Source organism: Myotis daubentonii, chromosome 3 (assembly GCF_963259705.1).
Source record: "Myotis daubentonii chromosome 3, mMyoDau2.1, whole genome shotgun sequence".
NCBI classification, from domain to species: Eukaryota; Metazoa; Chordata; class Mammalia; order Chiroptera; family Vespertilionidae; genus Myotis; species Myotis daubentonii.
This window is the reverse complement of record NC_081842.1, coordinates 68,063,650-68,078,682: the sequence shown is the minus strand read 5'-3', so window position 1 is coordinate 68,078,682 and position 15,033 is coordinate 68,063,650. Positions and strand designations below refer to the sequence as shown.

Genomic DNA, 15,033 nt, shown 5'->3' with positions numbered 1-15,033 from the left:
ACCCTGTTCCAATTTGGTTCTCTAAAAAGTGTTCCTGACCAGAAGCAAGCCAAGGATGGAAAAGAGGACTGGAGACAAATGGAGTGAAGGTGATGTCTGCAGGTGGAATTTACTCTTTCTCTAAGTTTTGGAGGAAAAAAAGTGAGGCTTGTTTCCAGGGGTTGTCAATCTTCTAAAAAGGGTTTGCCAAGCTGGTCTCTCCCTCCCACCTTCAAGGATCTCTTTTTTGCATTGCCGATATCCTTGGAAAGGGTGGCACCTTCAGGCTCTCATTTACACCTAAACAGTTATAGCCATCCATGGGTCAGAATGGGTCATGACAGAGGGGCCTGGGAAAGAGGGAAAGGGCCAGGAGAGAGGAAAAGGGTGCTTATGGGGGAAGAGGAAAGCCAAATAAAATTTTTCCCAGGATCAGTGTTATCTATCACCCCATCTTTTCACCCAGCCTCCTTATCACATGTATCCACCTGTAGATTGAAGGACGGAGGACCATTCTTTTGCTTTCTAGGAAGAAAGCACTAATATTTAAGGCCTCTGCAGTCAGCAAGGGACTTCCCAGTTTGTCAAAGCTTCAGGACAACAGATGATGCCTGTGGTCACCAAGTTAGGAAACTCTGTGCCTTGAAGGAGGAACTTCTTAAGCGTTCAGGATGCTCATAGCCTTTGCCAACCTGAATGTCCTTGGAAATGCCAGTCTGGCTCTAAGGAGAGGATGAGGGGTTCTGTTGTTAGATGTATGACCTCCTTGATTCAGCTGCAGCAGTGCACTATGGTGGGAAGAACTCAGGGAAGTTATTTAATACTTTTTCCCCAAACCTCTAAACATCTGGAACTGAATTTCTGAACTACGAAGTCTGGATTCTCTGGGAATTCAATTCATTTTGACCACAGGAAACCTCTGAACTTAGCAGCCTACTCTTTAAAGGTCAGAAACTTACATATCTAGTCCTACTCTCTTATTTGGAGATGAGAAACTGAGCCCCAGAGGTAAAGTGACTCATCTCGGGTCACAGGTAAGTACATGGCAGAGCAAGGACCAGCAGTTTTCCCAAGACGAGTGGCCTTTCTAGGACACCCATTGAATCTGTTACAATTGGCTCTTTGCCCCTCACTACCTGTAGTGAAAGTGCCTGACAATTAGCTTTTTATGTTTGTAATGTACTTATTTGATAACAACTTTGGCTTACCAAGGCATTCATTTCGAAGACATCCATCTTGAATACACATATTGTCAACTACATAACTAAATAAAGAGCCAGCTGCCTACCCATGAAGTTCCTATTTATTTTTATTTTTTAAAAATATCCAAGGATTTTTTTTTTTAGTATTGATTTCGGAGAGAAAGGTGGCAAGAGAGAAACATCAATCCATTGCCTCCTATATGGGTCCCGACCAGGATGGAGCCCACCACCTTCTGGTGTACAGGAAAACACTCCAACTCACGGAGTCCCCTGGCCAGGGCTGAAGTCCCCCTTGTAGAAAGCCCGCGATGACCTAGATAACTGATCACTTGAGTCACCCTGCTTTTTTCTTCCTGCACTTTAACTGCTGCTCTTACGTTTTAAATTCACCAATAAGGTGTGAACCCATGAAACCCTATCTTTGACCCCAATAAATTCAAAACCTCTGGTTCCCATTCTTCCTGTGACCTAGTTCCAGGACCTGTGAGTAATAAACTAGCTTTTTTCAAAGCTCCTGAGGGTGTTGCTGAAGTGCATCTTGCAATCATAATAAGGACAAGGCCACAACATTGGCTCTGCTCAGGGAAATGTCTGTGGGGGCTGCCACCGCAGTATGGATCCAGGTGAGTGCCTCAGGCATTCCCAGCTGACAGCAGCACTATCATAGGCTGAGACCAACACAAAACACCTCCATAACCTTGATTCTTGAGCTCATGATCACATGTACAAAACTCAGAGAAAGTCTGGCATTGGGAGCTTTGCACCAACTCTGAGAGAACTGAAGAGAAGTAGTTAGCATTTTAACTGTGCTTCATTTTTGCCATGAAGAATATTCATCAACTACACCGCACTCTCTACACACCCCAACCCATTAAGTAGAGAGCAGCCAAGGAGAGAGGAAAAAAGGAAAGCAATCAACAGGGAAAGAAGAATTCGTGGTGGCAGAGCAATGGACAAAGTTTCTTTTCAAGAGGCCTCTCTATCTGTAATCTCCATACATGACTGAGTCCTGAGATCAACAATCAGGGCCCACTGAGGTTACCATCCTCTCTGGTCTTGAGCTATTTTTATTCTCGATGCTCTAGAAGTTGAGAAGGTGTGAGTTTCATTATTAGCTAACCTCCAGAAAATGAGACCATTTGGGTGCCACGGACTCCACTGCACCTCAGCCGCCTGCCTCTGTAGCAGGGGAAGGAACTCTGCTGAGTTAGTATTCACCTCAGAGCCTGGGATTTCTCTGGTAAAAAAAAAACAACTATTGAAATTCGTGGAAGGGAACTGTGACAACCAGTGACTTTGGCAAGGCTGTGTCCTTTTCAGGATCATCCAGATTTCCCTAACTCAACCAGGTTCTTTTCTTTTTAAGTACCGTAATTCCACAGTCTTTCTAAAACATGATAAATTGTTTGTTCCTTATCATTTTTTCTGTTGCTCTGGTTTTGAAAGAAATGCTTTTACAGAAAAACAATACCCAGATTTCAAACTCTGTGATCTATACCCCCAGAAGACAGAGAGATTCATGTTACCTAAATATCCAATTTTCTCATCTGCTGGAGAATACTTTGTATTTTACCAGATTGTAGAGTTTGATGACTTTTACCAATAGCACTTTCCTCTGATGGTATTTCAGGGTTTTTGCTGAGCTATGGCTAATTCTACAGTGCTCCAAGTGATGACCCATAGTTTTTAGGCCCCTCTCATTAGAGAAAGGAGAGTCAGACACATTGCTAATTACTAATCTCAGGCTGCAACCAAAACCAGAGGAATGATTGAAAAAGTAATCTGAGCTTATGAAAAATGCTTGTTGTTCTTTGATTGTAGGAGCTATAACCTTATTTTATATTATTTTAGAAGTAAGTTTTCTATTTCTATCTAAATTCATTTCTTTGGGCGATGAAACTCCTCATTATCATATTTCCTAAAACTGAGACTATCTGGCCTCTTACTTAAGCATTGTCCCTACATTATTTCAGAAGTGATGGTAAAGAAATTCATTTTTATTGGCAATTTTAAGCTGTGCTTCCCCCTGGCATAAATTTAAGAGTAACATACATCAACCTGGTTCTTTCCCTTGCACGTCTCTAGCAGCTGGTACAGGCTGTTCTGGAAGGGGGAAGGAGGAAAGCTCTCCAGCATGCGAGAGGGGTGTGACGGGAGCATAATTTACAGAATAAGAGAACTGTGTTCTAAAGTCACTTGAACTTTCTGGACCTTTTAAGCCACAAACTTTATTCTGGGAAGCCAGAATTATTTCTTTAAGAATCACAATGGACAAGGTCTCCAGTCTTTTTTCTGAAAGCAATCCATGTAAGTTTATGTGAATTTTTTCAGAACACTAATCAGTTTAGTTGCCTGTATAACAGGTAAGAATGAATGGTCTTCATGGAGAATGAGGGGCAAAACAAGAGATTTTCTCAAACTCATGTAGTCACAATTTCCATTTTTACCTTAATTGTAACAAAGTTCAGACGATGTGAAGGCAGATTTGTACAAATAGGCACAGGTGAGTTAATAGGGAACATTCACATGTGCCTCGAAATGCAGTTATCGACATCTTTGCTCATTAGAGTTAATAACCAAAACAAACATTATTTGGAGAATTAGTTATTACTAGCAGTGGCAAAAAATAAGCATCCCATTATTGATAGACGCTGGCACTGTCATCCTGGGAATCTGACTGACTGCCTCAAAGCCAGCTCGTAGATATTAGTTGGTAATAGTACTTATTTGTTTGTTGTAAAAAGAAAAGTAGGAAAGAAGGAAGGAAGGGGGAAAGGAAAGTATTTAGTTTATGTGCCATATGTAAAAAACAAATGTTATTTTTCAAAGAAAAAGATTATATTTTTGTTCTCCAGCTACAATATTATCCACTGTGATATAGTAACATTTGCCTTTGACAGCACAAAAGAACTCCTGGGTAGAATCTCCTTTTTTGTAATTTTATTTTACAAGGTCCTGTGCGGTAACAGGCCCATTAGCAAGTAAGTACAGGGGTCACCGGTGAGGGGTCAAGGTGTTCCATGCCAGGAAGTCCATGGTACCTGCTGGAACTCTGTAGGTGTCCCCTCTAGCAGCAGGGTCAGAGTCCACTGATGATTTAGGGATTCCTCTTCCCTGCCCCATCTCACACTCAAGATAATGTCAACAGAGTGGGAAGTGGCTATAATAGAAAGGCTGGTTTAGGTGCCTTCTCTGGTTTGGTAGCCAGTATCAATGGACCCCTGTGGTATCAAGCTTCATGAAAGAAAACAACATCTTAGTCATTTCTAGATGAACATTTCAAAAAAGGTTAAGAAACTATCTCTCTGACTGCCCCAGTTGGTCAGATGTGTCCTGAAAATATGTGCTGTGATCTTTAATTTTTTTGATCATAGTTTTCACTTATCAATGAATACTAAAAAAGTAAAAGACAGACATAAATACTTATTCTATAGAATTTTGTATTCCAAATCATGTCCATCATGTAAGAGAAGTAAAATATCAGTTTTCAGTAACCATTATTCAGCACCAGATCCCCTCCAGTTAGAGAAACAAATTCTTATCAAATGTCTTTATGACTTAAGGCTTCAATAACAACTCATGAGTAGGCCAAGGTTTGCTATTATTTAATCTTGGAAGAACACAGAAAGGAAAAAGAAGGGAATGTAGTGGGCAGTGTGGAATGTAGGCAGAACTCCTTTATGTAGCTGGCCACATGTGGCTTTAACAGATGAAGGGGAAACTGACTGGGGTTAAGGTTACATATTTCTGTTCAATAAGGGTATCCATGGTGGTAACTCTCATGGTGACGGTAGTCGTCCTGGTAACCATCCTGGTATCCTTGGTGGTAACTATGGTAACCATAGCCTGCATACTCATCTTCCGGGCAGCGCATCCCCAGTGACTGCTGAATGGCCATTTCCTGTCTCCGGAGTTGCATTGAATCAATTAAATCATACACGATCACCATGGACCACATTGGGGAAGGATACCAGGATTTTACATTTCCATCTTTTCCAACTAGAAGCATGGAGAAGTATTCAGGGCTCACTTGAAAATAGTTACGTATGTCTTTCACCAAATGGGCTGGTACATCTTCTCGCTCAACAACAGAGCTCCCTAGAATAGAATTAGAAAAATGATTAGTGGATTAAAGAGAGCACTCAGGAAAACAAAGTGAGAAGAAATCACAGTGAGAATGAAGAAAGGACCCATGATCTATTCTCTTTAGCTCAAGATTCAATTAAAGAAGTTTGCTGGGTTTTTTTCCAGGGAAATTAAATGTCCCTGCTGTGCACATGATGTCCCCTTTATAGGAATGTTAAAAATATAAAACCAGTCCCTTAATTTAATCCTTGCAAGATCAATTTATTTAAGACTTGTGATTAACGAAGATTATATTGTTTGCATTTCTAAGTTTATTTCCAATTAGCTCAGTTAGTTCTTTGCAATTATAGTTTTTCTTTTGATGCTGTTGTCTGTATTTTAAAAAAGCTTATTTTATTGTCAAAGGTGAGAAACACCAATCATGTAAGCCTTGGGTACATGAATTTGAACTATTGTGATTGACACCATCCAGCACTGTGCCTGGATTTCATACACATTTTCTCGTGTAAAGAGCATGATCTTGGAAGGAAGCCTGGCTATGCCTTCTTTAGTCACTAGTCATTTTCTTTCAGCTTCTGGGAGCCTTTTCGAATATGTCTTCATCTGTTGAAAGGGAATCAATAAGATACAAACTATGGGCCTCATAGTACCATTGGGAGGATTAAATGAGATAACATAGATGAAAATGCTTTGAAAACCAGTCAAATATCACTAGTTAAAGTAAATAGTTTTACTATCATTTATGAGTAATTTTACATTGAAAACAATGTTAGTTTTTTCACTCCACTTCCCCTTCCTCCCACGCATACACACACACACACACACACACACACACACACACACACACACATCCTTATGTGCACTGTTTGCATAAAATTCAATATAATTTAATTGCTATAAAAGAACAACACTATACCATTAATCGGGAATAGTTCTAAGACGCCCCCAATTTCCTCTCCAGTGCCTAAAAGCTTCAGAATGGTTATGTGGCGCAGACCTGAGAGAAAAAAAGAAAGCCATAGAATTAGGGAAAAGGACTCTAAATCATCTTTTAATTCCAAACACCAATGTCTGACCATTAAAATCTCTAAGTTTAAAAAGAATATAGAACATAACCTGATTAGGTAGAATAATCTATTTTTAAATTATTCCATACGAAAATACTTACATACTTCTACAATTGTAGATTTTGAAAATTAACAGCATCAGATGTTGTTTGCTTTGGGGTGTGTGTTTTTTTTTTTATATTAAAATGGAAGAATTTGCTCTAAAACTGTGACTCTGACTTTATTAAATGACAAAACGAAAATGAAGTCATCGGAACATTACAATATCTAAGATCATCTAAACTGATTAGTGTTCTGAAAAAAAAGTCACATAAACTTACATGGATTGCTTTCAGAAAAAAGACTGGAGACCTTATCCATTGTGATTGTTAAAGAAATAGTTCTGGCTTCCCTGAATAAAGTTTGTGGCTTAAAAGGCAGGTTCTTACCACTTACTTAGAGGATTCAAAGCGTAGGTCACACTTAGGCAAGCACAGCCTGCTTCCCACCCTCAGCTAAAGTTTCAGGAAGGAGAGGTCATGCCTAGGCAGCTCACTGGAATTCTTTTGAAGATGAAGCACACATGGAGGGACTCAGGAGAAAGAAACAGGAGGGCGAGGCAGCTGCCAATTCGTTCTCTCAAGATCTCATGGCTTAGACAAGATTCCAGCCTAGTCAGGGTAATAACTTGGGACTAATAATACGAATACTGTTGGTGATTATTGTCCAGGGGAGAAAATGGAAAGCAATTTTGGGGAGGTCTCTTTTAAGAAGGAGCTTAAAGCAAAGTATTATTTCAAAAAAGTTTTTGTGGTCTTTACTCTTCTCAGAGAAGTAAAACATTATGTTCTACGTGTTGTTGACTTGTGTTTCCAGAAGGGAAGATCATGAATTTATTCCTGAAACACATGACTTGTTCACATTTCCTGTATATTATAAACAAGAGTTTGCCTACAGTAATGTGACATAGGCTCTGTGTGCAGAGATTAAGAACACCAGCCAGTTTGGCTCAGTGGATAGAGCATTGGCCTTTGGACTGAAGGGTCCTGGGTGTGATTTCATTCAAGGGCACGTACCTTGGTTGCAGGCTCCATCCCTGGCGCCACCCGGTCAGGGCGCGTGCAGGAGGCAACCAATTGATATGTCTCTCACACATCGATGTTTCTCTCTCTCTTCCCCTCCCTTCCACTCTCTAAAAATCAATGAAAAAATATCCTACGGCCCTAACTGGTTTGGCTCAGTGGATAGAGCATCGGCCTGTGGACTGAAAGGTCCCAGGTTTGATTCCGGTCAAGGGCATGTACCTTGGTTGCAGGCACATCCTCAGTAGGAGGTGTACAGGAGGCAGCTGACCGATGTTTCTCTCTCATCAATGTTTCTAACTATCACTCTCCCTTCCTCTCTGTAAAAAAAAAATCAATAAAAGATATATATATATATATATATATATATATATATATATATATATATATATATATATAAAATCTCCTAGGGTGGAGGATTAACAAACAAACAAACAACAACAACAAAAACAACCAACATCACCTAATAGCTGCAGCAAAGATGTCTTTAGAAAATTAACAAGTCATGATTTTATTTATATTCTTATTGTGAAGGGTCACTAACTACTCTAGGAACTTCTGTTTTCTAGCACCAGTGGTAGTTACAAATAATTTAAAATATGCTTAAGAATAGTGTCACAGTCAAATCTTATATATGTTGATATAAAGTCTTAAATTTTAACTGTGATAACAGGAGCATAAATAAAAACTGAAATGTACTTATAATTACCAGTTAATTTACAGTTAACTGGTACATAGCAAGGATCCAGGCTCTGTTAGTGCTTTATAAAACTCACCCCCAGCCCCTTTAATAAATCAAGTACAGTTGTATAACAAATGATTTCCCTTCCTAACAGAAGTCTAAAAATAATGCTGATTCCAATAATAATTTTTTTAAAAAACAGTGGCTCCTGCTACTTCCCCACACCCAGAACTCAAAAATTCTTCCTCTGCAGAGGTATATCTTAAATGAGCCTTCAGTTGTGATTTCCACTTTTGGAATTGCCATTATCTCCATGGTTCTATGTACTATGCATTTTCCTTTCTAAATATCCACATTCAAAATGATATTAGCTGTATCAGATCACTAGAATAATAATGTTTGGTAAAACACACACACACACACACGCATTAATTTTCAAAACACTGGGCAATTCACTACAAAAAAAAAGTTCTCTATTACCTGCTTGTCTTAAAAATAAGGTTCTGTTTAACAGATCTCTTGGTGCCCTTTTAAAGGAATGGCAAATTAGTATAATGTGCTTCAATTAATACATTCATTCCCAGCACCATTCCTGTTGTACAAAAGACATGTAATTCATGAAGTATTCAGAATTACCTAAGTACTTGATGAGTATCATAACTTAGGCAAATGATGACAGATATGGTCTTGAGACGTATATATGACATAATACAGATCACTGCAAGTAAAGCAGCAGGTATTTTCAAACACTTTAATGAAGAACCCGAGAGGGGAGAATATTGAGAGAGAAAAAAATAGATCCCAGTTGACTAAGGCTCCAGTCTGAAAGCAACTTTATACTCAGTATAACTGAGTAAGTGTCTGGGAATCTACAGTCTGGACTGGGGAACATTTGAATGAGCTAAGCTTCTATGTTTCATTTTAGAGTTGAGCAGGAAGAGAGTGGTGTGGGAAGGCAGAGATGACGAGGCTTCCCACTCACCAAAATTGCATGCCTGACCACTGAGGGCTGAGAGCTGCTGTGAATAGGCCCAGTCTTCATCATTAGGAGCAGAGATCACCAGCAACCGCCTCCTCCATCGGAATCTGGAAAAGAAGCAGAAGGCCACAATGACTGCTTCGAACAATAGAGGCTATAGTGTTAGGAAGCAGGGTCACTTTGGCTGTTGGTATTTTCCGATGCCCAAAATAAAAAGCACTGGCTCTCAGAAACATCTCATAGCTCCTCAAAGCCATTCTACTGCATTTCCACATTTCTTGCACTATTTCTGTTGTAACTTCACAGTCTGCCTACTGTGGCATTTGCATGGTATGTCAGGCATGAGTTTGGCCACTATGCCTCATGAGGTCACTCAGGAAGAGACACAGCTCTCAGATGCAATGAGGACTGACCAAAATTGTATGTCCTATTGTAGCAACAGAAATAAGGAATCTGATCTCACTTCTATGTGGAATCTAATGAACAAAATAAACTGACAAATAAAATAGGACCAGTGGCATGGAAACACGGAAAAGACTGACGAATCTCAGAGGGAAGCAGCGAAGGGGAGCGGGAAGAGATTAATCGAAGACCTTACATTGCATATATACATTGCCCATGGACACAGAGAACAGGGTGATGAAGGATTGGGGTGGGGCAGGAATTGGGTAGAGGGGGGCACTGGGGGTAAGTTGGGACATCTGTAATACTCTCAGTAAAAACTGTTTTTTAGAAAGGAATCAGAAGGCGGCTGAGGAAAATTCAGGTTCAAGTAGAGTTCCCTAGGGCTTGGAGGGGGTTAAGAAATAATTATATGAAAGGGAAATAGAATAGGAAAAGAGAACTGAATTTTAAGTAGGTGACAGGAAGAAGGAAAATAGGAAAGTGGCTCAAAGGGTCAAGGAGGATTCCTGGCAAAACAAAGCTTTATTTACCTTCCTCAGTATCTAATGGTTTCTCCAGAAGCAAGCACAAGTTCTAAAATGTACCCTATCCCATTAGTAAGAACAAACACTTATAAAGTACCCCTATGAACTAGAATGGAATTTAACCTATAGCCATAGGATTTTAGAATGTACTAGAGGCATGAAAATTAGTGCATTCGGGGGGTCCCTCAGCCCGGCCTGCAACCTCTTGCAGTCCGGGGCCCCTCAGGGGATGTCTGACTGATGGACAGACATCTCTCTGGCAGCCCGGGAGCCTTCGGGGGATGTCCAAGTAACAGCTTAGGCCTGCTCCCTATGGGAAGCTGTTACTCAGACATCCTTAGTGCTGCAGCTGACGCGGGAAAGGCTCCCGCCACCACTGATGCACTGGCCAGCCATGAGCCGGCTTCGACTTAGCCGTGCTCCCCCTGTGGAAGCGCACTGACGATGAACGGGCAGCAACTGTGTTGAGCTTCTGCCCCCTGGTGGTCAGTGTGTGTTATAGCAACCGGTCATTCCTGGTCATTCTGCTGTTAGGGTCAATTTGCATATTACCTTTTTATTATATAGGACTAGAGGCATGGTGCATGAAAATTCGTGCACTCGGGGGGCATCTCTCAGCCCAGCCTGCACGCTCTCACAAACTGGGACCCCTCAGGTAGGGTCCAGTCCCATCGCAACATGGCTCCAGTTCCCCGGAGCCTGCGGGCGGGGGGAGGGACCAAGATTCCCAGATCACAGCATGGCTCTGGCTCCCTAAAGTCTGCAGGTGGCGGAAGGGACCAAGAGGTCAATCCGATCGCAGCATGGCTCCGGTTCCTAGAGCCTGAGGACCGGGGGTAGGGACCAAGAGACCAGTCTGATGGCAGCATGGCTCTGATTCCCCAAAGCCTGCGGGTGGGGGGAGGGACCCAGAGGCCAGTTTAATGGCAGCATGGCTACGTTCCCACAGCTCCCTCACACCACCACACTGTGGGTGGCCAGGGCCCACAGCTCCCTCCTGCTTCCATGCCACAGGCGTCCAGGACCCAGGACCGACTCCCGCCGTGCCAGCTGGGACCCTAATCTGGTGTTCGGTCGTTCGTCCAGATGTTTAGGTTGTGACAGATCCTGGCTCTTTATATATTAAGATAGTAAACTTGTTTTTGCTATTATAGCTCCAACACAGTAGATAGTGGGAAAAGCCAGGAAACCTTTGTCACTGCTACTTTTGGGGTTCCTGAAGCACATCTCTCAATTCATCTAAGTCTCAGTTTTTCCTTATCTCTAGAATCAAAAATAGCATCTACTTCAAAGAGGTGTTATAAGAATTAAACCAGAGCTCAGGAATGTAAGTTACCCATGTGATGACATGGATACAGATGGTGTCTTCACCTGCCGCTCCTATATGTCGAAGTGTGTCCATTAACAGGCCTTGGACATTGTCTGTCACACTGCCATACGATAACTGATCTAACCCTTGTGTTCGTATCATTTTACAGCTCACTTGCATCTACACCATATGTGTTCCTCCTTAGTCAGTGAGCACACAACGTATTGTCTCCATTTTATAGATGACAAAATGAAGCTTAGAGAAGTGAAGTAACTTGCCTAGCTAGTAAATCTAAGAGGTGGTAGAAAAATACGGATTTATCTGGCTCCCAGGCCTCGGTATCCCTCACCTCCCACCCTCCGGTGATTCCGATGCTTGGCTGGTGCTGCCAGGGTCCCTGAGAGGGGAGGAGGGAGAGAGCGGGAGCAGAGGGCATGCAGCCAAGCGGCAACGGTACGGAGTTGTCTCAAATTCCGCCTTCACCGGAGAAGGGGTTTTGCTTTCTGCCTCCAGCGTAGGCAACTGTGGGCTGTGAGTGTACTCACGGAGCTGGAAGCCAGCTTATTTTATTCATTGCTTCTCTCCCTGTGCCCCTTCTAGCCTCAGAGTGAACATGAGAGTTTTCAACCCAAAGAAAATGGCCTCTTGGGGGAATAGTGGTTTGGGTGAATGGGAGAAAATGATAGTCTGATGAAATACAACCTCTGAATAGATGCCTGGAGCAAGGCTCGCCAAGAATTGCTTGCTGTGACATTACATTCGCTTCCTCTGCTTGTTTTTCTTCAAAGGGAAAGAAAAACTAAAATCTCCGCTGAGGATAGGGAGATGAATGTGTTTGGCATGGAAGAGCAGAGAGGAGCATCTGAGACGGTCCAAGGTTTCCTGGGAAAAGGACAAGTGACTGCTGTCGGATCACAAACGTGGTCTCCTGCACACTCCCTGCTTCCTTAGGAGACATGCCAGATCAGCGCTGCCCCCCCACCCCTCAGCCAGCATCCAAACCAGGCCAGCCACCCTGGCCTCACACAGAGCCTAAGGTGTCCTGCAGGGAGCTATTTTGGGTGAGGTATATTTTGACTTGTTTACCTGTGGGCCCTGCTGTCGGCTGTCCTGATTGCAGAGGGATGGGGTCTGAGACTCCGTGTCCCAGACACACCAAGAGAAGGTCATTTCCCCTAAGGAATGATTTTTCTTCTCCCATAGCCCTTCACAGGAAGATAAAAGCCCCCAACTCTCGACACTGAAGAAAATAGCGCCCATAGGATGTAACAAGAGATGTGTGTGCGTGATCCACACCCTTATTCTGGACAACTTGCTTTTTTCTGTCACTTTAGCTTCTCAGTAAATAAAAATTATATGAGCTATGGATGTGTTTGCTTCTCTGAACCAAAATTAGTGTGCATTTGCCCACTCTTTGGGGCTTCTGTGTCAGAGAAAAGTAATTATAGACTGAACCAAATTAGTGTCACTAAAGGTTAGACTGGCTTAGAGTCTGGTCAGCTGAAACCAGGCTTTATAGACCCACCGACAACTCAGCAAATCTGAAGGAAAATTCCCATTTGGATACTGATTTATTTATATAACTTTTAGTTTAAATTTTTTTTTCAGTTCTCTTTGCCTGGGTTTTAATACTGAGGTATTTGCTAAATCTCCTTTTCTCACCTCTCCTCACCTCTTTCTTGATGACAAAATTCTCTTACTAGGAGCTAACTAACTGGTCCTAATACTACTAATAGCTTGCATTTATTGATTGTTCACTTTGTGCTAGATTCTGGGCCATCATTACCTTTAGTATTGATTTTACCTTTTATAACAACCTTAAGAATAGATACACTTATTACCCTCATTTTTAAATGAGAAGACTAAAACACAAGAGGTTAAACAATCAGCCCAAGATCACTCAACTAATAAGTGGAGAAACCAAAAATTAAACTCTGGGCTGTCTTTCTCAAGCCTTTAAGTAATATACTATTGAACTTTAATTTTTAGGACCAATGATAATGATCAGCACAATGATTTCTAAGTTGTGACCACGGTCATGTACACCCATAGAATATTCAAATTATGATTATATACCATTCTGAATATCCATAAGAAATGTACGTTCCTGAAATAGTAATAAATATAAGAGCCTACAGGGGCTCTTACATTATAAAGAAAATATAATTACATACTGTAGGGCCCCATCCAGCTCAAAAGACTTTAGATACAAAATGTATGTATAAGTCTTAAGAATCAAAGACAAAACTAATTCAAATAGGTGACCAATGTGGATGAGCATTGCAAGATTGTGAGTGAAAAAAATTGAGATAATGTCAGATTTCCTTTTCAGGTTTAAAACCCATGACATTGTGCTTATAAAAAAACATTCTGCTTGGAGATGGTAAAAAGAAGACCTCATGATATCTGCGGCTGAGAGTGTCATGGCTGGCCCAAATCCTTGGTTATAAATAACATCAGTGATAACTGTCTGTTTTAGAGGTTGGGCAACCTGAGTTTACTAGGATGGTTCAGAAAGTATGCATCTTTTAGTCCTGATTTAGAATTAAAAAGAGAATGTTGTCAAAGAATCAAAGTCATAGTAATAATGTATATTTCTAAGAAGATCCTGGTTTTCTTTATATAATTTATGTTCTTGTGAAACTTAAGATAATTTGATTTAATAAAATGACATCCTTAAAATTCAAAAGTAGAATGTGTAATTGAGTAATAGTTGTAAATGTATGGTTTTAAGTGGAAATCTCACTAAGTGTACACAGTTATTGGAACATATGAGAGAACTTTAGATTCACTGTGTTTACAAGACTAACTTATTAAACTTATGGGTCATTTAAGTTCTCAGAAATTCTTTGTTTATTTCAAGCAATTAAAATAAATATCCTATCTAATAAAAGAGAAACATGGTAATTAGCCATACGTCCGCTACCCTTCCCATTGGCTAATCAGGGCGATATGCAAATTAACTGCCAGCCAAGATGGCGCCGGTAGCCAGGCAGCTTAAAGTGAACATGAGGTTTGCTTGTTTCAGTGACGGAGGACTCCAACATTCCCCGCCTGCCTTGCCGGCCTCTGAGCTTCCAGATTGAAACATTGTTACAAATATAGAAGCTAAACAAAACCCCAGAAACTGGCTTTCAGCCAGCTGGGATCTCAGAGCTGGAGTTGAAACAGTGTTTCGGTTATAGAACCCAAACAAACCAGATACCTGCTTTCAGCAGCCGAGGCCTAAGAGCTGGAGCCAAGCCTCAGAGCTAAAGCTGGCCCAGAATAAAAAAAGAAAAAGAAAAAAAGGAGCAGTTGGGAGTTTCAGTCACCCGTCAGCCTGAAAACAGCCCTCAGCCCCTCACCCAGACTGGCTAGGCACCCCAGTGGGGACCCCCACCCTGAAGGGTGTGTGACCAGCTGCAAACAACCATCATCCCCTCATCCAGGCTGGCCAGGCACCCCAGTGGGGACCCCCACCCTGATCCAGGACACCCTTCAGGGCAAACCAGCCAGCCCCCACCCATGCACCAGGCCTCTATCCTATATAGTAAAAGGGTAATATGCCTCCCAGCACCAGGATCAGCAGAGCCTCAAGGCTTCCCGGCACCAGGATCAGCATGACAGGGGGCAGCGCCCAAACCCCCTAATCGCCCTGTGGCTCTGTGTGTGACAGGGGGCGGGGCCACAACCTCCCTATCCGCCCTGTTCTGTTCGTGACAGGGGAAGGCACCCCAACCCCCTGATCAGCCCTGCT

At 41.9% G+C, this 15,033-nt stretch overlaps 1 protein-coding gene across 2 annotated transcripts in view; it reads right to left on the bottom strand.

The window, feature by feature from the left end:
- Positions 1-4,765: 4,765 nt before the first annotated feature.
- CCDC80 (coiled-coil domain containing 80) overlaps positions 4,766-15,033 on the bottom strand; it is a 39,050-nt gene continuing 28,782 nt past the window's right edge. For both annotated transcript variants that reach the window (XM_059687850.1, XM_059687851.1), the window contains 3 exons: positions 9,060-9,163; positions 6,184-6,264; positions 4,766-5,279 (listed from right to left, as the gene is read on the bottom strand). In XM_059687850.1, the coding sequence (XP_059543833.1) occupies positions 4,933-5,279; positions 6,184-6,264; positions 9,060-9,163 (532 nt within the window). In that variant the 3' untranslated portion in view covers positions 4,766-4,932. The remainder of the gene's footprint in view (positions 5,280-6,183; positions 6,265-9,059; positions 9,164-15,033) is intronic.